The following is a 21,738-nucleotide window of genomic DNA, read 5'->3' on the forward strand; positions in this document are numbered from 1 at the left end:
ATCACAGTCCTAAATGACTGGCCCCTTATCGTGAAACTTTGCCCCCTAAACCAAAAAAAATGACCTTAAATTTGTATAAAAATATTGGTAAGGTGGCAGTTTGAATATTGTGTGCAGATTTGATACCCCACTATGACAAATACATCAGAGCCATGAAAGGAGTACAGCAAAGATTCACTAGAATAAAACCAACAACTACAGGTTACAATTGTGAATAAAGGTTCCAATGATTGTATTTTTTTATTGAAATAGAAAATATTAAGGGGGTTTGTATAGAAGTTTTCAACAATTTTCAGAAGGTTTTAAGTGGGCTAAATAATAGCTTTCACTGGTAGGCAATCATTAATGGGAAGGAGGCAGAAATTCATAATTATCCCTAGAAGAATAAAGGGGAAGGTAGAAGTATTTTTACAGATAAGATCATTAGAACATGGAATGCTTTACTGCTAGCAGCTACTGAAATAGAGGCTGGTACATTATTTAACAGGGAATTGAAAAAGTATTTGAAATGGATACAGGGTAGGTTCAGGAAAATGGTCTTCTGAGAGATAGCTTAAATTGGAAGATTAGCACTTGTACAGGTGTGATGGGCTAAATGGCCTCCCTCTGCACTGTAATTTCTATAATTCTATGCCTGCTACTGAAGCCAACTGTTACTTCTGAATTTGTTAAAATATTTCCAATAAAACTGTAGTTCTTGAGTCACATTATTACAACTCAGTGTATTATCCTTTTCTTTCCTTGCAGTTGCTTCATGTTTATTTTTATTTTGTCACTCAAGTAACAAGATGCGGACTAACTTAGTCCTTTATGATGAACCTAATGGGACATTAATAAAGTACAATGAAGAAGGAGGTGGTGCAGCAAGTGCAGTAAGTAATTAAAAATGACTTAATATCCAAGCCCAAATAGTTATCACTATTTTAGCCTGAGTTCCCATAAAATTAATTGTTGCTAGTTTTTAGTTGATGAGAAACTATCCTTATCATAGGAACATAGGAGCAGGAGTAGGTCATTCAGCCCATTGAGTCTGCTCCGCCATTCAATACGATCATGGTTGATCATCCACTTCAATGCCTTTTTCCTACACTATCCCTTTATGTCATTGGTATTTAGAAATCTGTCAATCACTACTTTAAACAAACTCAATGACTGAGCTTCCACAGCCCTCTGAGGTAGAGAATTCCAAAGATTCACAACCCTCCGAGTAAAGAAATTTCTCCTCATCTCTGTCCCAAGTGGCTTCCCCTTATTTTGAAATTGTGTTCCCTGGTTCTAGACTCCCCAACACTTAGAGCAGGTGGTTTGGTCTTAACACGATTAGTCTGTTACAAACGTTGAAAGATGTATCTTCTTTTCGAGACACCAAGAGAGAACGGGAACAGAGAAGGAAACAAATAGCTGATTGGATTCCAATTCTGTACCTGCAATTAAGATTTTTAAAAATGAACATAGAAAGGGAACAACAGATGATTTCTCTGCAATTGAAACCAAGGGTTTTCCAATGTTTCCAAATTAATGACTGAAGAATTGGGTGCTGGTTAAATTCAAGAAATGTAGGAGGGAAATAATTTTTAAAATTTCTGTGGCAGTTACTGGTAACTGAGCTAGGGATGGGATTCTAGTTCAGAATGGGTAATTGTTGACAATGAGCTTGTGGGCTCAAAACCGATGCAGAATGATCTACGGAGGGATTTAAGATGCAAAGAGCATACTGAACTGCCGAAAATAGCCAGCACGCTTAAAATTTTATTATCAGCAGCTTTGCAATTGACTCCTATGGCAAATGGTTAGCACCATCCGTCCAATATAGGTGATTGTCCATGGTAAGTGTATATGGTGTAATGGTGAGGATGGCAAAAAAAGTGAGAATACAGACTAGGAAGTTTTATTAGGGAGTTAGTAGAAGTCCTTTATTTAGAACATGTGAGGACAGCATTATCTGTAATGTACTCTCCATAATGCTGCCTGACCTGCTGAGTATTTCCAGCATTTTCTGTTTTTATTTCAGCATGTTCTGTATTTATTTGAAGCAAGTTATGGATCCTTAAGTATAGAAGATTTTCCTGATATCTCTTAACTCTTCACTAATTTCCATTTATGTTTTCTGATCCTATTTTCCTCATACATTTTGAAATAATACTCTAGGTTCTCCTTATCTATATTATTTAATACGTCATGGAATGAAGATTCTAATTCAAGGCTTCTAGTACATGCAGGGAGTACATATTTGTGATATTGAACAACCCAAATGCATGATTTTTCATTCATTAAAATTAAAGGATGGAAATCTTAAACTTGTGGTGTTACCACCATAGCATTTTACCCCTATATCCTGCAATGCTTAAACTTCTCTAAATAATTTCCTCAAAGTTCATTCCCTCACACTTGGAATCAATTTTGTCATTCTACTCTGCATTCTTCAATTCATGTATGTTGTTTTCGAAGGGTATTGATCAAATTGTCTGGCCAATGTAGTGCAAAGCCTTAGCACAACATCTACAAATTTATACTCTACTGGTTTAGTCCTATATTAGAATATTCTATTAACTTTTTAAATTGCTGTGCACATTATTGAAAATGGTCTACAGTTATTCCTAAATTCCTTTCTCCATGAATCCTGTTATCTCACCATTTTGACATCTAGAGCAGCAGAAGAACAAAATTTAGAATTCTAGCAGTAGACACCCCTTGATAAAGAGCCTCCATGGAAATAAAAACAAGAAATGCTGGAACCACTCTGCAGGTCTGGCAGCATCTGTGAAAAGAGAAGCAGAGTTAACGTTTCGGGTCAGTGACCCTTCTTCATGGAAAGATGTGTTATGTTGAAATGAGCATGTCTATCCCTATGTGAGGGAGTGAATGAGTTACTGAGTAAGAAGATGGAAAAAGAAAAACAAAAAAATTGAGTTTTGAGGGAGGTCTCCTATTTCACCACCCCCACCAACACCCACAAATTGCCTTTATGTCCAGAATTCACAGTGTCTTCTCATCATAAGGATTCAAGGGTTGTAAGCTTGGGACCCTTCTTACGGACTGCATGCAATACTGTCTGGTATGTGTACTCTTCTTCAGAAAACAAATAAAAAAGAGAAACTTTGACGTAAATTGTGTGCTGCCCCAGCAGTCAGGTTTTTGTGAGTCTATGAACATGCAGCGCACAGATAGCTTAAATTGGCAGTGTGCTTGGTATTTTACTTGCCACAGGGAAAAATGCATATAAAGATAATGGTAAAAAATGATCATGCCATGCAACTGAAAGTACATAAACAGTCAGCTTCTCTGTTGCTGCTCTCAATTTAAACTATGATATTGTTAAAGTAAGTTAATATTGTAAAATTAAGAAAAATGTAAGCAGAATTTACCTTGGCAAACATCAAGAGAACCAGTAAATTTTTCTCCAACTCAGTCCCATGTTTCATACACTTGAGACAACATTGATTCTTTCAGCTACTTCTATCCAAGTTTCTGTGCTGATGATCTTCATTGGAAGGTGGCAATCAGCTCCGTTGCTTTGCAGTAGCACGTCTGAAGCTTAACATCAAGTGCTGTTGTCCTGTATACAATTGCTGCAATCATTTCTTCCTCTCTTCAAGAACAGGAGGGTTTTAAGATCTATCAGCAGCTATTTAAGAACTGCTAGCATTAGATAACTCACTTCTTGCCTTGCTGTGACCTCAGTAGATCATGTACTTTGTACATTGAAGCATGAAGCTCCCTGCAGCACAATCACATGCAAGTCCTGAAGGACAGGTCAAAAAGACAGGGTGATATTATTGATCCTTGAATATACTGTTAGTATGATTTTTATGTGCCAGGCCTGTTTAATTTAGCAAAAGAACTTTTCCAACCCTACTGAATTCAGGAATGCACTCTACTTGAATCCATGATTGAACTGACCACATTTTATTATTTCAAAATGATTAAAACTATTAAGTCCCAATAAAGATGTGACTTAAATAAGAGATTCCACAGCAAGCAGCACAGAGGCTGTTTTTCTTTTATGTCAATTGATCCATATGTTTTAACTCAAGTTTTAATTCAGCCTCAACAATAATTCATTCATCAGGATTATAGATGGGTGCAGGTAAACATCGTGTAAGTGCATGTGATGTTCACTACTTTTGGTATATTGATCATGTAAGCCTTTAGTTAACCATTCGATGCTCAAACATTAAAAGTTGCTGCATTTAATCTTTTCAACTTCCTTGAGTACCTGTGTACTGAGTGTAGTGTCAGTATTAAAATCTATAAATATACATTGAAATTTTTAATAGAATCATTATAGCATTATGATTATTCTAGGTGTTTTTTTACATCAGCTTACTTACTGGTGATTCTACTGATAAGTTAATGACAAGATGATTGACTGTAGATTTTTAAAATTGTCATAAAGTTCGCAAACGATAACCAAACGATATAGAAATTTGGCTTATAATGTAAACATCTCATATCTGAAAACTGTGAAGGCAATCATTTCCATGCAAACAATACTGACTTAAAATAAAAAAATAAAGTTTTAAAGTATGGATAATGCAAAATTGAGCTGATTAAAGGAGTTATTTTCTCTCTTTACAGGCTGGTTTCATTTCACGATTTTTACCAGAGGAAAGTGGTCACTTGGTAACCTGTGGCATTGAAACTTCAGGCACTTTTCAAATGAAAAATGAGAATATTCTCAAACACAAAGTAAGGAACTGTCTTCTCAATTGTGAATACTTAGTGGAAGTTATTTGCTGCACAAAAGCATAATCACAATTCGCCTATGACTGGAGAATTCCATTTCTCTGATGGAACAATGATGTAGTTCCACATAAACCTGCACACAACTCAAATTTTTAGTTCAGCTTGAATAGTTTTGGAACATTTAAGTAAGTAGTGTTCTTGAACTGTTATTGTTGGCATTTGAAATAATAAGACTCACATCTTGCCACTAATAAACTGACAAATAAAAATATATAAGCAAAACATAATCTTAAAAAATATGAAGAAAACTAGCATTCTTGCTACACTGCAGGTGTTACCATTTTAACTATTGTCATGAAGACAAGAATAAGGCATATTAATTTTGTCATATGAACATTAATTTTAAACTGTTGCTGGAGTGAAGAAATGACTTGTTTAAAGAGATCACGAGACATTTGGCTGGAGGACATTTGCATGCTAAAAGACAGTCGTCTAGGAAAAGACAATGGGAATACTGCCTGATTTAATTAACAGAGATTGGGCTGGGCAATGGTGATCCACATCTTGTCGGTGTAAGAGACAGCACTACACCGACCCCACCCCCCCCCCCCCCCCACCGACCCACCCCACTGAGAACTTTGAAATCCACAAACCACAGGAGCGGTTGTTCCCAAATAAGGGGTTAGTCACATGACTAACCTGCTGGCCAACTTGGAGTTTTGAATTGTGCTCACAGGACAGTTTGAAGATAGACTGCAGATTGCAATTGAACCTGGAATAAGAGAGCCTCTCTCCTAGGTGACTCTATCTGGCTTTCTCACAAGCCTCCAGACCCAAGTCGCCTAACCTTCAAGAGAGAAAAGACTCCGACATCGAAAGAAGTTAAAGCGTGCACTGGGCCCCAACGAACAGCAAGACTTACCGGCAACCAAAGACTCCACATTGAACTCAAAGGACTGTAGATACACCCAGCTAGTGCCTCAAATTTTTATAATGTGGTGACTAATGCTTTAGCTAAAAGAAGGTTGTGGGTTCAGATCCCCCTCCAGGACTTGAGCACAAAAGTTAAGGCTGACACTCCAGTGCAGTACTAAGGGAGTGCTGCACAGTTGGAACTGCTGTATTTTAGATGAGATGTTGTACCAACGCACCCATCTGCCCTCTCACGTTTTTGTGACAGATCCCATGGCACTATTTTGAAGAAGAGCTGGGGAGTTATCCCTGGTGTCCTGGCCAATATTTATTCCTCAATCGACATCATAAAAACAGATTCTCTGATCATTATCACATTTCTGTTTGTGGGATCACGTGCCTTCAATCTCCAATTGTTTAAAGCTGGCGGTAGTGAGGAAAAGCCTTGGTGCTGCCAAGAGGAGCATTGGATGAATGCAGGAAGGGGAACAGAGGTGTGTGGCTGCCATTGCCCAACAATGGTGGAATCCTCGAGGCAAGAGTGGGTGCAGAGGGATTACAGCCATTGAGGAAGAGTGGGCACAGAGGGGTTGCAGCGCTCACGGCAAGAGTGGGCTTCGTCTCTGCAAGGTTGGGTGCTAGGAGTATTAGCCTGTGTTCAGAAGGGAGTGGTAAGGGGAAGATTCCAAAGGCAAGGTCCTCTTTCCAGGGACAGCACATAGGAGTGGGAGCGACCATCTGGCATGGGTCTCATACACCCAGTCTTTGCAGATCCCCGCACTGCACAGCAGAGACTCAGAGGTAGGCAGTGCCAGGCGGCAGCTGGGCAAGCTGGTGAAGATCATCAACAGGACTGACTTCAATTCCACCAACGCACAACTGGTCTGTGACCATCAAAAGCGTGTCTGGCAGATATGTGGCCACTTCCCGAGAAGCAGCCATGACGCCTACATACTTCCCCAGGTTCCACAGGGTTTCAGGCCGCAGCCCTGTAGTATGCCCCAGTGAGGATCTCGCCTATTGTGGTGGTCTGCTGTCCTCTGCACAAACTAGCACTGCAGAGGGAAGAAGGCATGCATGAAGACGGCATGATTGATTTCCACTCTTCATCCGATGAGAAGTATGTGGAGGAGGACGCCAAGCAGGCAGCGTGGGATGATGATGCCCTTGGTCCAGTTGCGAGGGCCATAGAGAGATGTGCAAGGGAAGCTCAGGACAATCTCATATATACCCAGTTTCTGCCACCATGATGGCCGTTCCAAGTGAACTCAATAAATACTCACCTTACTGTATTCCACATGTCACCTCTTTCCTATTGCACTTCCACACCTTGTGCCCAGGCCCAAGTGAATGCACAGTGCTGAGAAGGTGCCCATATGCAACCTGCCCCTGCACTGGCAGTCCATTAAGAGAGTACACGTGAAGGTGGCATCTGACAGGGCAGCAAGGAAAGCATGAGCAATTCTCAGCAATGAAAGTGAACTCCATTTATTTAAATGTTCACAATACCCAATAACAAGACCAAGTTACACACGCCCATTAAACCCCAAGTGCATCTGGGTGCTCTTTTTCATGCACTTCCATGAGCCTCCAAGAAGTGCTCCCCCTGCACTGGCAGCTGGGGTGAAGCCAGGCTGCTGAATGTGCTGCACCCTGGCTGAGATGACTTTGGCGGGCATCCTCTGGCTGCCTGAGACCTGGAGGGCCCTGGCTGGCTGAAGGGTTCCTGCACAGGTGCAGAGGCCTCCTCAGTCGTTGCAGCTACTGGAGCTGGAGTCACTGTCAGAGGAGCTGAAGAGCTACTGTCCACACTCAGGGGAGCCCCCAACTGTGGAGGTCAGCCTCTCCTCCTCCCTTTCAAGGCTCACTTGAATCTCCCTGCTGACCATAGAACGATGAGGACTTGGAGAACACAGAGGCGCCTTGTCCCCCTCGCCTTGCCACTGCTGCATTGAACTCATGGCCAAGGCGACTGCATGCAGGTCTTCATGCATCTCTGGGTTCTGGCTCTCCAGGAGGGTTGTCAACCTTTCAATGGAGGAAGCCATGCACTTGCACGCCTGAAACATAACAGCACTTATGGCATAGCTAGACTACTCCATCGTCCATGCATGACTGCAGATTGCCTCTGGCAGCTCCACCAAATGCTCCCTTACCTCTCTCTGCAACTCCAGCATATTCTGTACTGCCAGCACCAGAGGCTCGACATCAGTCAAGGGCTCAGCATAGGCCAGGCCTCCCACAGTCCTCCAACCGTCAGTGGCCTTACCAGTCATGGCCTCTGTCAGCTGCTCGGATGTATGTGTGGTGCTCTCACCTGCTTGTGACCCTGTATCAAAGTCTGAGCATATACCCACCAACCTGAGAGTACCTGTGTTGGTGGAGGGTGCAGGGGAATGTGAGACGGTGCACCCACTGAGAATTCTTACTCCTGGTCCTCAAAGTACGACAGGATCCCAGCAGCGCCAGCAGACGATCTTCCCTCTGAGGTGCCATGACCTGCATGAGAAAACGCAAACATTTAGGGGCTCTGCTGCATGGATCTACCTATGCCAACCATGTGTGATATGGTTCTCTAGTAGGTCAGTGATCAGCACATGGTCACAATACCTCCTCACTCGCTTGGGTGGTCATTCCAGTCTCTACATCTGCTATGGATTGGCCGCTATGGTAGCCTGCTAGTTCCAGGGCCTCTTCTCTGCTGGGATCAATTCTCGGATGTCCAGGATCCCACCTCCAGTCTTCGTGCTTTCCCTAGTGTTGTGGGCCATCTTCTCCTGTAAGCAGGAAGAGGGACAGTTAGTCTTCCTATGGAGACCAGTAGGACATATGTTCTGGTGGCAGCCCTTTGGCCCCAGATAGGGGCTCTTGAATGACTGCTCCTCACGTCCATTCTCAAGGGACATGCAGGGGCAAGCTAGGACAGAAAACCGGCTGTCTTGGAGATGCAGTCATCATTTGATACGATCTGCTGTTGCCACAGCCCCTTGCCACCCACGTTGCAGCCATTCCCTGACCACACTGCACTCCCTCCTCTGTGGCCACATGCAAGTCCCAAAGATGGGATGGGTATGGAAGACTCACCTTGGCGGAACGAAGGAGGTCATTGACCCTCTTGCAGAACTGGTCCCAGTTCCAGAGGGTGACGCTATGGCTGCTGACCTCCTCTGCCATCTCCGTTCAGGCTTCCTTGGTTGGGCAGGAGGGTCCCTTCCTGTCATCCCTTGCGGAGAGGAACTCCCACTTTTCCCTTACAGCCTGGGGGAGAATCCACAGGGAGATATTGCTGAATTGTGCCTGACATGGGTCTCTTGTTCCCAGTCAGCTCCTTCCCTTATGAGGCCTTGGTCAGCAGCACAGGAGCACTAACCGAGGGGGAGGGCGAACTCAGCAGCACAGGATCTCCAACCCGGGTGGCGAGGTGGTGGTTAGCAGTACAGGATCTCTGGCTGGGGCAGTGAGGGGGGTGGCCAACAGCACAGGATCTCCATCCGGGGCGGTGAGAGTGGTGGTCAGTAGCACAGGGTCACTAGCCGGGGGGTCGGGGGGGGGGGGGTGGTTGCGGTCAGCAGCACAGCAGCAAAAGACAAAGCAACAGCAAACTCACTAAGTGAAGCAGCAGTTCCAGCAGGGCAGACGACACTTTAAACATGGTGCCAGCACCTGCGTTTGTCTCAGCAGACAATGTCATCGGTGTCTCGTTACCCACCCGTCCTCCAATGGGACAGGTCAAACGCCTCCTGCGTTCTAATAGGCCAGCTGTCATGTGATTGCAGTTGGGTGGCCGCATATATGATGTGCGGTGACACCACCCTCATCTGGTGCCGCTGCCCTTGGCTTATGCTCTTTTATGGGTTAGCTGATTTCAGGTGAATTGTGCTGGTTTTACCAGCATAAACTAGTGGAAACTCCAGGCCAGGTTGTTTAAAAACAGGTATAATAATTGAAAAACCCAAATCACCTTAATACTGAAAATTTCAAAAATATCAAAATGGAAAAGAACTTACCACGTGGGTAATATAAATGTTTTGCTGCCACTACTAACCCCTGGAATTAAGATTGCATATAACTGCTACAAATTTACTCCTCATTAAAAGTTGAATAAATTTTTTCTCTGTTTTGGATCCTATATAACACAGAATTATAGGGAGCCTCATATATTAATGGAATTTGAACTGGATTATTGGCATCATGAAATTTCACTGAAAGCCTAAAACATATGAGTGCAGAGGCTCATTCCTTATAGAATACTTATGGGGGCTGATTTAACAGATAAAATGGTGATACAGTCATCCACCACCATTTTGAAAGGGGAAGACTGAAGTGCTTGCCTGTTTCAGATGTCAGGCCCTTTTTAATATGAAAATCTGTGTCCTATGACATACATAGGACCCCAAGCGCTATTTTAGAAGAGAACTGATTCGTGCGTATGCTGAGTACTTTCCGAACAGTTCCACGTGCTATACAGGCAAAGAGATCCAGCAAAGATTAAGTCAAAATTATTTTTTTGGAACAAAGCTCCTCCATGTCCCACAAAAATAATTTGGGACTCTGCCACCCATGGCCTTCCATTACCCAATGTGATTGCCCCCTGCTTCGCCTCCCCCCAATCCATATTTACCTTGCAGGATCAGGACACCCATTTGGTGCCCCTCAGATCACTGGTTATATGTAAATGAGGCCGGGCCCTCAAAATCACAAATGCCTCTTCACAACTGAGATGAGCAGCCAGTCAGCACACAGCTGGCTACCCACCCAAAATGAGAATCATAACAGAGTAAATGATAAGTTAAGCTTCTGTAGAATATATACACTTGCCAGAGCTTTTGGAATTGCCATGGCAGTCCACAAAAGTGGTGTCTGTGACCTGTATAAATAATTGTGGGTTGTCATTCAGCTTATCTATGCCTTGTTAGTCTCTTGCTTGCTTCCTTGTGGTTTAGTTATATTCAAAATAAAAACTAACGTTTCCAATTTTCCCTGAACCTACCTAAGGTTTTTGGGCTCTAAATTTTCCTCCTGGTTTTCAATGTTAATAATGAAATTTGAAGGAAACCCAAAAATGGATTATTAAAAGTTAATTTTTAACATACTTAATGATTGGATGTTTAATTAATATCTCGAACTGCAATAGTTAAAGTAACAGCCTGGGGGAGACTAATAGAAAGGAGAAATAGTACAGATTCCTTATTTGGCAAGTTAGTTACTGACTATAATGTTAACTTGTAGCACACCATTCACACAATAAGCTCGAGGCTCTCACTTTTTTTAATTTGTTCATAGGATGTGGGCGTCGCTGGCTCAGCCAGCATTTATTGCCCATCCCTAACTGATCTGAGTGGCCATTTCAGAGGGCATTTTAAGAGTCAACCACATTACTGTGGGTCTGGAGTCACATGTAGTTCAGACCAGGTAAGGGTGGCAGGTTTCTTTCCCTAAAGGACATTAATGAACCAGATGGGTTTTTACAACAATCGACAATGGTTTCGTGGTCACACTAGACTAGCTTTTTAATTCCATATTTACTAATTGAATTCAAATTTCACCATCTGCCATGGTGGGATTCGAACCCATGTCCCCAGAGCATTAGCCTGGGCCTCTGGGATACCAGTCTAGTGACATTACCACTACGCCACCGCCTCCCCGACTGAATTAACTATTCATGCCAAGCTCCCAGCTGCACTGAGGTTTACCAAAAGGAAACTGGCACATACTTGTGAGGAATGTCATTACATTGCTTCAGTTATTAAAAAAATTAGAACCATTTAAAGGGGTGTATTATAGATCTGGAAGAAGAAATTTCAAAGCAAAGGTACTTATTGACAACAAATGGCTTGCAGCAGAAGAAGCACGCTCAGGTTCACTGATGCAGCAAACAATTAACTGACAGGCAGGAACACGACAAAACAGGTGGTGTGCGAATCCAGGAGTGACAGAAGCCAGGCTTGGTCAACTTTAGCAACTGGGAAATTGTCAGGAAACACAGAGTACCCAGGCACATTGTAAGTGCTCAGGGAGTGAAATACCAGTCGAAGGAGGTAATCTGGGTAGAGGAGGTCCAAGGTTTCCTTGTTGAGACCAGAGGAATACTCCTCACATCTTGGACCATAAAGAAACTAAAACTGAATTAAAATAGTTACTTTTCTTGGCCTCTTTTGGCCATGGCTGCTGTTCCTGGCAGGTTTGGCCTGGTGGGGAAGCCAACACTGCTGTACAGCTCAGGCCTCAGGGTAAACTGGTTGATCAGGTCCCAATAAAGTTATCAAAGCCTCATATGTATATTCAAGGAGGGCCCCCCTGGCTTGGATTAGCTTTCCTTGCTGCCAGCAATTTGAAGTCGGGCAGATCAAGCAGGATAGGAATGGGTAAGTCCATCATTCCATTTCAACTACCCACTGCTATCCCCTCCCTGCAGTTTTTGCTGGGTGGTGTTAAAATAGAGCCTGTTGAATCATAACAGAAGGGATCAGACTTCCATAGGAGGTTGGTCTTCACACCACTATCTTCAAAGAGTTACAATGGACATCATTGGCATTTTGAGCATAGAGAGATTGGGGATGATACAGCCCAAGGTCTCTACCAATCAGACAGTGATATTCTCCTCTTTGTTGTGTCTTTTCCCACTATGCAACTGTTCACTCACTTAATGACAGACAGGCATACACTCAAGTACAACAGCATTATCTGTAATATATTTCCACATAAACAAACAGTGTTTATGGAATGTCTTGTAGGTCACATTATAACATATGGTCCTCTTCTGTTTTTGTTGATGTCGAAAGCAGCCAGCCAGTTAGCAGTCCCACTGACAGAGAAGAAAGCAGCATTTCATAGCACCCTGTCACACTCACACCAACTGTTGCAAGCAGCAAAGCACATACATTCCCCCAGAGGGCTGGATTTTCTTCTTCCACCGCCGCTCCCAGTGGTGGGTGAAAAGAATGGTGGCCCACAACGCACGCCGTCGTGATCTTCCTCGTGGCGGTCCAGGATAATGTGTCAGTCAGGCCGCCTCCTCCCCCCCAATCATGTGGAGAGACGGGCTCTCCGCACTGGCAATGGTATAAACTGCCTGTGTGCAGGCGCTGGTGCCATTTTTAAAGGGCAGCTAGCTCTGCCAGGTCATTTAAATTGTTAAAGGGCTAACCCCCTAATGTACCACTGAAAAATCTATCGCCCCTTCCTCCCATAACAATTAAATGAAGTATTTACCCTCTTCCCCCCTGCAAAAACACTTACCTTCAACACTTGACCTTCCCTCTCATACTGATCAAAATGCAGAGGTCACCACTTCACACCCTCTCCTACACTAATCATTGACATTTGACACCCTCCCCCCACCACTGCTCTAAAAATCATAAGATCCCCCCTTCCCCACCATGGTGACGCCTGCTTTCCCTGGACGGGAAAGTGAAGGCACGTGAATGCCGGCCACCACCCAAAAGATCGCGGTCCGAAGGTAAGATCGGGTGTATTGTATTCAAATTTATTCATTTCATTAATTTAAATATGTTAATCTGGATCCTGTTACTCTGCAGTAGAGAGGCTGTCCCAGAGCCTCGCCGCCATCGGGAATATCGGACCCGGCACTCCTGGCATCGGGTGCCATGGTGGGCCACTGCCAGAACGATCTTCTGGCCACCCCCTGCCCCGCCACAGAGCCTGACTTCAGAAGCTCTGTAAAATCCCAGCCACAGTGTTTAGGTTGTGTACCTGAGGAAATAATATTTGGTAAGTTGCAGGGAATGCAGGAGGAGCACTGGAACAGCAAGAGCCTGTTGCCCAGAGGTCTAGCTCACTTGCTACTTTCCTTATTTGAAGACATAAAGGATTTGGATCTGAAACAGCATGTCTAAAGAAGAAATTTATTGGCTGAACAGAATCTTCTGCTGATGTCACTTGACTCTATGCAAAATTCTCTGCAAGATTTTGATAGGATTGTGAAGTTCCATTTGTGCAGTAATGCAAGAATGTTTTTCTGCATTGCATTTGCCACAAATTCCAGGATTATCTGTAATAGTCCAGTTTGAACTTGGTCCAATCACATCTCATGAAAGCTCAGACTGATACTATAGAGACTGTGGATTCAAATGTACAAGTGTTTTCGTCTGGTTTCCATATGCGAAAGTATCATATGTCGAGACTGTGAGAAATAGCTTTACAGCCTTCACTGCTGCCCTCAGGTCTGCTCTCTTGAAGATCAGTGGGCATGTTGAGCATAGCTATTATAGGTATAGATGAGACTACTGTGTCTCAAGAAGATGAAACAAAAAAGAAAAAAAAAGACTTGCATTTATATAGCACCTTTCATGACCACCGGACATCTCAAAGTGCTTTACAGCCAATGAAGTACTTTTGAAGTGTAGTCTCTGTTGTAATGTAGGAAACACAGCAGCCAATTTGCACACAGCAAACTCTCACAAACAGCCATGTGATAATGACCAGATAATCTGTTTTTGTGATTTGGATTGATGGATAAAAATTGGCCAGGATACTGGGGATAACTCCCCTGCTCCTCTTCAAAATAGTCCCATGGGATCTTTTACATCAACCCAAGCAGGCAGATGGGGCCTCAGTTTAATATTTCATCCGAAAGACAGTACCTCCAACAGTGCAGCACTCCCTCACTACTGTAATGGAGTGTCAGTGTGGGATTTTGTGCTCAAGACTGGAGTGAGAATTAAACCCAGATCCTTGTGATTGAAAGGTGAGAGTGCTACCAACTGAGCCATGGCTGAGATGCTACATCTGGAATATACAACTCCTCTAAACAGATTACAAAGTTGTGATTTGTTTTGGGCACTTCATTGTGTACACGTGAACGAGAGGGTTCCTAAAAGTCGAGGCACAGAGATACAAATAGCTAAAAGTAGTGATGCCAGTAAATAAGGCCATAAAAAGAAAATAAACTCCGGGGTTCATTTCAAGCAGATAGAGTTGAAAAGCAGAGAAGTTACATTAAACCTGTATCGAACCTTGGCTAGACCACATTTGGAGTACTGGGAAAGGTTCTTGTCTCCACATTATGAAAATGATAAAGAGGCACTGAAGAGGTTGCAAGAAAATTTATTAGAACTGAGAGATTTTATCTATTAGGAAATATTAAACAAGCTGGGGCTCTTTTCTCTAGAAAAGAGAAGACTGAGGGATGACCTGATAGAGGTCTTTAAGAAGAGGTTTGAAAGGTTTTGATAAGGTAGACATCGAGAAAATGTTTCCACTGTGAGGGGAGACCAGGACTAGGGTCCATAAATATAAAATGGTCCCCAATTAATCCAATAGAGAATTCAGGAGAAACTTCTTTACCCAAAGAGTGGTTAGAATGTGGAACTCACTACCATAAGGAGTAGTTGAGGCAAATAGCATAGATGCATTTAAGGGGAAGCTAGATAAGCACATGATGGAGAAAGGAATAGAGGAATATGTTGATGGATGAGATGAGGTGGTTTGTGTGGAGCATAAATAATGGTATGGACCTGTTGTGCTGCATGGCCTGTTATTGTACTGTAAATACTATGTATATCGCAAGTGCCCCCGGGCCTTCCTGGAAGAAGCTCAAGTTCAGGATTATCATAAAAGTTAAGGATTATAATAATATTGATTGCCACAGCAATGCTGTCTCTATCATCAAGGTGAGTTATATGCCTCTTTGCAAGAGAGGACACAGCTCCGCAATTATCCTTCTGCTAAATCATAGGCTGCAAAGCCAGTTTTTGTTGTCATTGCTTAAGCCTATAGATGTAATTGTTGAATGCAAGGAGTCCCCCTTTGGGGCCGTCTGATTCTCCTTGGCATCCTTTCTGTTTTTCTTCTTTGGCATCTTCAATAAAATATAATGGGAGAATAAGCACGAAATCCAATTCCCACAGCTTCCAATAGAATTTCAGCAAAAATATATAAGCAGTCTTACTCTGAGAAATCCCTTCTCAAAAGGACAGAAGCTGACTGGCCTTTAACATTTATTTTAAATAGGCATATTGAACACATTTCATGTACACTGTGCAACTATGGAAGTTTACTAGCCAAATTATTATACACGAGTTGGTTCTCATCCTTCCATCTACGAAAGATGGTTGACATGCAGCAAACAATCCCTTTAGTGGGGTGTCTTCTCTTGGTGCACCTTTGTTGATGGCTGTGAAGGTCAATCCTTGAGAGGCAGGTTCTGCCACAAGTACCACATGTGAAGCTGCCACGCGACGCTGTGAGTTATTGTTTTGGTGTTGGCACCTATTGCCAAACTGCTGTAGCAACTGGTCGTTGTGGTAGTGCACACAGAGTCCACTGGATGTGTTGCCATTTTCCTCTTTCACCAGCTTGTGACTCCCAGGTGTGATAGTCAATATTTAGGGCCTTCATGTCATGCTTGCAAACATCCTTGAATTGGAGCTTTGGGTGCCACAATGGTCGTCTGGCCCCAGATACCTCACCATACGGAAGGTCTTTGGGTATGCGAACTTCATCCATCCTGCGGACGCGTCTGATCCAGCAAAACCGCCTCTTTTTGATTAGTGGCAACACACTTGGGAGCTCTGCCTTTGACAGGATTGCCGCATTTGTGATTTTTTTCATCTCCATGCTCTTCTCCAAGCTCCTGACTTTTTCCTTTCCTGCAGATATGGAAGGAGTCTACTTGCACACTAGGTTAGACTACAAGGTCACTCTACAATCTATCAAGGCTGAAAGTGAAAATAAAAACAAAACAAATGAGGCTGATCAGATCATTTATAAGTAATAAGGTTATAATGGACTATTGTCAGCCTGACAATCTATCACACAACACAACATCTTCTATCGTTAACATTTTGAGAATATTATAATGTTACTACAGTTTATAATTTTGTACTTTCGTCAATTTTCCCAAAAACAAAGCAACCTTTGAGCCAAGTATCTACCTTCCATGGCTACAACTCAAGAACTGAGGATGATTTGATGTATATGGTAAGAATGAATATTTACTGACGTGATTTTACATTTTACTTTTCCCTTTCTCTTTCTTGTACCCGGTAATTATGTCAAAATTACAACATGTAATTACAGCACTTTAGGTGAATTTCATACTCAAGGCATTTGCGACACCTTGAAATCTAGTCATATTTTTAAATCTAGAAAACATAAAGTTCAGATAGACAATCAAACTCTTTCAAACTTATAGATTATATGACAATCATAAAATTAACAGTTTCTATTTTTTGATCAGATACTTGGAAATCCATACTGTACTGCGGTAAATTTGAAACTACTTTTGCCAATATGACAGAATGCATTAATAATCATACTTTTATAATTAAAATTAACTTCAGTCAAAAGTTATCCAATACCAAATATCAGTAGGTAAATGCAAGAGAAAAAAATTTGTCTCGATCATGCCTTTTGATTTACTTTTAGATTGCTAGTGAAAGGTTGTATACATCATGAGCTTACCTGCTCCAGCCATGAGGCCTTTTACTTAAAACTGTACTAATTTAGTCAGTGTTGACTATTTATGAATCTGTATCCTCAGGATGGAACAAATTTTTCTGTATCAACCATATCTCCAGCCAGAAACCAAACCGTATCAAGATGTGGCACTAGAAGAAATCTTGGTGACCTTATAGATCAGGTAAGGAAATATTTATCAGACACAATGCAAAAAATTGCTTTTATTGGCAAAGCAATATGTTGTTTACTAATGTTGAAGCTGTTCTATATAAATGGATTAAGGGTGTGCTGCAATATTCCTTTCCTGTTGACACTTGAATGCTGAAAGGAAGCTGCTGTCTGCTAGAAGCCACATCAGCATAGAGCCCAAAGCCAATCCCTGAAATAAGCTTCACATGAACAAATGCTGTTCAGGACTAGGTTTCATACTGCTGTGTTCCTAGGCACCAGAGTACAAATGGTACAAAATACCTCACTGCTCAACAGACTCTATGGGCTGAATTTGACAGACACCCTGACATCAGGGGTCATGGTGGGGGAGGCCCGGAAAATCCTTGGGCCTCAACACCGGGAAGGACCTGCCCCACTTTACTGGCGGCAGCGAGGCCTCGGGGCGCTGCCCCCCACCTGCTGCTCAACAAAAAAAGCACAATTTACATTATGAAGCTTAATGAATGCAAATGAACCTACCTTTCAACAACGGCCATCCCACTCCGATATTCCAGCCGGTTGCCAGAAGTCCCGCTCAGAGATCCGAGGTAGAACATTGTTGGGGGGGGGGGGGGGGGGGGGGAGGAGTGAAGTTTTCAAGGTGGGAAGCAGAGTGGGGGGAGCGGGGAAAACTGTTATGATTGGATGAGGGGATGGTGGGAAGGGGTTGAAGGACAAAGAGAATATAATTTGGGGGTGAAAGGTTGGGACTGGCAAAAAAGATTTTTCGGGGGGAAAGGGAAATAAATATCTTGTTTGGTCATTGGTGGGGTGCAAGAGGGGCTTCGATCTTTAATTGTATGTTTAAATTTAGGTAAAATAGAGTTTTGAATAAGATTAGAATGTATGCCTGCAAATGATTTGTGTACTTGGACTGCCAAATCTCTCTGCTGAAAGGAAAAGGGACACAGGCTCAAACAATAAAAGATAACTTTAGTGATCAACATGTGGAATGGGATTCTGAATAGTGGCAGAGGAATAAACACTGGAAAGCATTTATGAAATAATTTGACGGAGCAATGGGTGGAGTGTGGGTTTGTTCTGGATGCTTGTATTAAGATGAGCTTAATGGTGTTTCTCATCTGTAAGTAACTGATCTTGTGAGTATTGGCAGAGCCTCAATTCAGCATTTGTCGGTTAGAAGATTAGGTGCCCAGATTTCTGGGTAATGTAAACATGGACATCACCTCATAATGGAGTGGTACCAGAATTAGTTCTCTTTGTGTACATCATTTGAAGTTTAAAAATACCTTTAAGATTAAGAAAGGGTTTGATAGGGTAAACATAGAAAAGCTGTTTCCGCTTGCAGGAAAGACCACAAGCAGAAGCCATAAATGTAAGACAGTTACTAATAAATTAGTAGAGAATTCAGGAGAAACGTCTTTCCCCAGAGAGTGATTAGAATGTGGAACTTGTTAACATATGAATAGTTGAGGTGACTAGCATAGATGCATTAAAGGAGCAACTAGATAAACACATGATGGGAGAAGGGAATAGTAGGGCATGATGCTAGGGTTAGATGAAGAAAGGTGAGAGGACGCTCATGTGAAGCATAAACTCCTGTATGGACATCTTTGGCCGAATGGTCTGTTTCTGTTCTCTAAATAATATGTAATACTATATAAATGAATTTGTGCCACCGTCATGCATGACCTCATTTAAGTATTAATTTCTCATAATAAAGTTGTGGTCCCTGAATTTTAGTGTTTCATGTGAGGTCCTGTCCAAAGTGTGTGCTTTACCCATAAAAAATGCTCATATGGGATTCCTAGGGAGATCACCAACTGAGCAAGCCTCTTGAAATAAGTAAATAAGCTCGCAATAATTCTTATTTTTTAGGAGATTTGTATGACATATTTTTATGTGCTTTTGATATATTGCACTTTGCTTCATGCATTATTTGGTTTTGCCGTAAAGAGCTCCATTTTTAGATTTTTCTTGTCATATTGTTGCATACTGCTGGCTTTGACATAACATATTAAAACAGCTAAGGATGGGCATTCCACTGGGATTTCCAAACATGCAGTATAACTGACTTCACGCGCTGCAATAATTTTTGAGAGGTATTGGCCACACTGGGCAACACCCCAGGACCCAAACCTGAACCTGTTAGATTACTGTCTCCACCACCTCCACTTCACCAGGTTGGCGGCCATTGTTGTGCAGTGATCTGCATACTGCACTTTCATCAGTGATGGTTCTTTCTGTGGAAATAAAGGTTACCCCAGCATGAAGTTTCCATGCTACCACATCCTTCCAAACCACTCGAGGTGCCATGGAACCATAGAATGTAACAACACAGTTTTGTGCTGATGTATTTCTACATATGAGCTATCAAGTCTAATGTTACTCTCTTGCTCATTCCTGATACTCATAATAACCATACTGGAGGACAGTTCTGGCTTCAGTCGATGCCACATAAGCCTCAAAAGAAACTTATTATTTGCCACATCAGACAGTCCAAAGTGCACACATGGATCCAGGAAATTATAATCACTTTGCAATGGGTAATACCTTCACCATTTGCCTACAAAACAACAGTGACTACATTTTAAGGGTACTGCATTGATTGGGAAGCATTTCGAGATGTCCTTACAAGTGCTATATAAATTCAAGTTTCCCTTTCCTTCATTACTTTTCCTGTGAGAAGGGGCATCAGCTAGGCAAGATACATTGCTGTTACTGAATGGCAGGTTTTTGGGATAAAAATGCAATGCTGTACTAATGTGCCTCGTGGTTTGCCGTAGTCATGTGACCTCTACCATGAGGCAGTCACTGCAGGCATCCATCAGCAGGCAGTTCAATAAAGACACAGTATGAGCAAGAGTGTTCTCCTGTGAGCTTGTAACATGGTGCCAGAGTAGAGCTGAGATTGAGCGTTGAACAGCTGTATAGAAGCACAGCTACTAAAAGAGGAACACAGGAACGTTCAAAGCTGCTAAAAGCCACAGGAAGCCACAGAAAAGGAGCAAAGAAGTGCTGAAAGCACTGGGTAAGACATCATGGCTGCAAACCTTCCTCTCATGGCACCAGTCGAAATGAAAGGTGATATGAAGCAAAACTGGCAGTTTTTCCACTCGCAAAGGCAAAATTACGAAATTGCGACAGATTTAATTAACAAACCCAAGCATCTATGAGTAGCTACACTTTTATCACTGTTGGGGACAGACTGTCACAATCTGTATTCCACAATAAATCTCTCCGAAGAACAAAAAAAATGGACAGAAATTTTTTTACAAGACTTGAAGGCACGCTTTGAACCCCAAGTGAATGTAACTTATGAAAAATATGTGTTCAATATAAGGGCCCAAGGTGAAAAAGAGTCCATTGATCAATATGTGACAGCATTAACACAGCTCACAGAATCCTATGAATTTGTTCAACTAAAAGATGATCTAGTTAAAGACAGGGCTAGATTAGGAATAAGAGATCCCGCAGTGACAGCACGTGTACTGAGAGCGGAGAAAGTTACTCTCATGAAAGCAATCAACAGGTGCAGAAGCACTGAGGTTGTAAATCAGCAGCTGGAGCATATTCATGGTAGAACTGACCAGGCCTTGCATTATGCTGATAGACATTTTAGGCCGAAAGGGCAGAAAGATCACGGACAAACAGCAGGATTCAAATACTGTGGAGGACATCACACAAAGGAAAAGAAGGCATGCTCAGCATGGGAATAGAATGCTCTCAATGAAAGAAGCTAAATCATTTTGCACACAAGTGTTTGGCTAGAAGGAAGCATAACAAGCAGGTATAGATGACCACTGCAGAGACATCAGCCAAAGATTCTGATGAATCACTGTACACCATACAACAGGTTGGTTCAGTCAGGTCAATAGGTGATAAATGGTTTAACACTATTGGAATGATGACTGTAGAAGGAGAACATCAAGTCAACATAAAGTGCCAGATAGACACTGGTGCATCATGCAATGTCATGACCTTCACAGACCTGTGCAAAGTGGCTCAACATGGTGATCCAAAAATGAAGCCCTTGAAAGTAAGTTTGAAGCTATACAATGGCACAATACTAGTGCCAAGAGGACAAGTTACTCTGAGAGCCCAATGCAATGACAAGAGTGAAGTACTAGAGTTCCAGATCATAGACAGCAAGCAAAAGCCACTCATCTCAGCCAGAGCAAGTCTAAAGCTTGGACTGGTAACCCTCAATGTGCAAAAAGAGATTTACAATGTGTTGCAGCACACTAAACCACTGACCACGGAACAGATCCTAGAGGAGTACAACGATGTATTTACAGGTTTAGGATGTCTTCCAGGAGAATATCATCTCCAAGTAGATGAGAGGGTAATACCAATTCAGCATCTGCCGAGGAAAGCTCCAGCTGCCCTCAAGGCCAGCCTGAAAGACAAGATAGAACAGCTGTAAAAGAAGGGAGTAATCAAGAAAGTGACAACCCCTACAGAATGGATTAGCAGCATGGTAGCAGTGAAACAACCTGGAAAGCTGAGAGTATGCACCTAAAGAATCTAAATAAAGCTCTGAAGAGA

The 21,738-nt window shown here is 42.4% G+C and overlaps 1 protein-coding gene across 1 annotated transcript in view; it reads left to right on the plus strand.

Annotated features, from left to right (window-relative positions):
* The window catches only part of LOC137378278 (uncharacterized), a 75,186-nt gene that overhangs the window by 39,135 nt on the left and 14,313 nt on the right, over positions 1-21,738 (plus strand). Inside the window, exons 12-26 of the mRNA XM_068048522.1 lie at positions 748-872; positions 4,579-4,689; positions 5,511-5,644; positions 5,867-6,027; positions 6,652-6,748; positions 7,320-7,434; positions 7,614-7,853; positions 7,939-8,176; positions 8,920-9,032; positions 9,988-10,066; positions 11,489-11,600; positions 13,137-13,277; positions 15,988-16,283; positions 16,430-16,539; positions 17,102-17,200. Of these exons, the coding sequence (XP_067904623.1) occupies positions 748-872; positions 4,579-4,689; positions 5,511-5,644; positions 5,867-6,027; positions 6,652-6,748; positions 7,320-7,434; positions 7,614-7,853; positions 7,939-8,176; positions 8,920-9,032; positions 9,988-10,066; positions 11,489-11,600; positions 13,137-13,277; positions 15,988-16,283; positions 16,430-16,539; positions 17,102-17,200 (2,171 nt within the window). The remainder of the gene's footprint in view (positions 1-747; positions 873-4,578; positions 4,690-5,510; positions 5,645-5,866; positions 6,028-6,651; positions 6,749-7,319; positions 7,435-7,613; positions 7,854-7,938; positions 8,177-8,919; positions 9,033-9,987; positions 10,067-11,488; positions 11,601-13,136; positions 13,278-15,987; positions 16,284-16,429; positions 16,540-17,101; positions 17,201-21,738) is intronic.

The sequence above is a fragment of the Heterodontus francisci genome, chromosome 16, assembly GCF_036365525.1.
Source record: "Heterodontus francisci isolate sHetFra1 chromosome 16, sHetFra1.hap1, whole genome shotgun sequence".
NCBI classification, from domain to species: Eukaryota; Metazoa; Chordata; class Chondrichthyes; order Heterodontiformes; family Heterodontidae; genus Heterodontus; species Heterodontus francisci.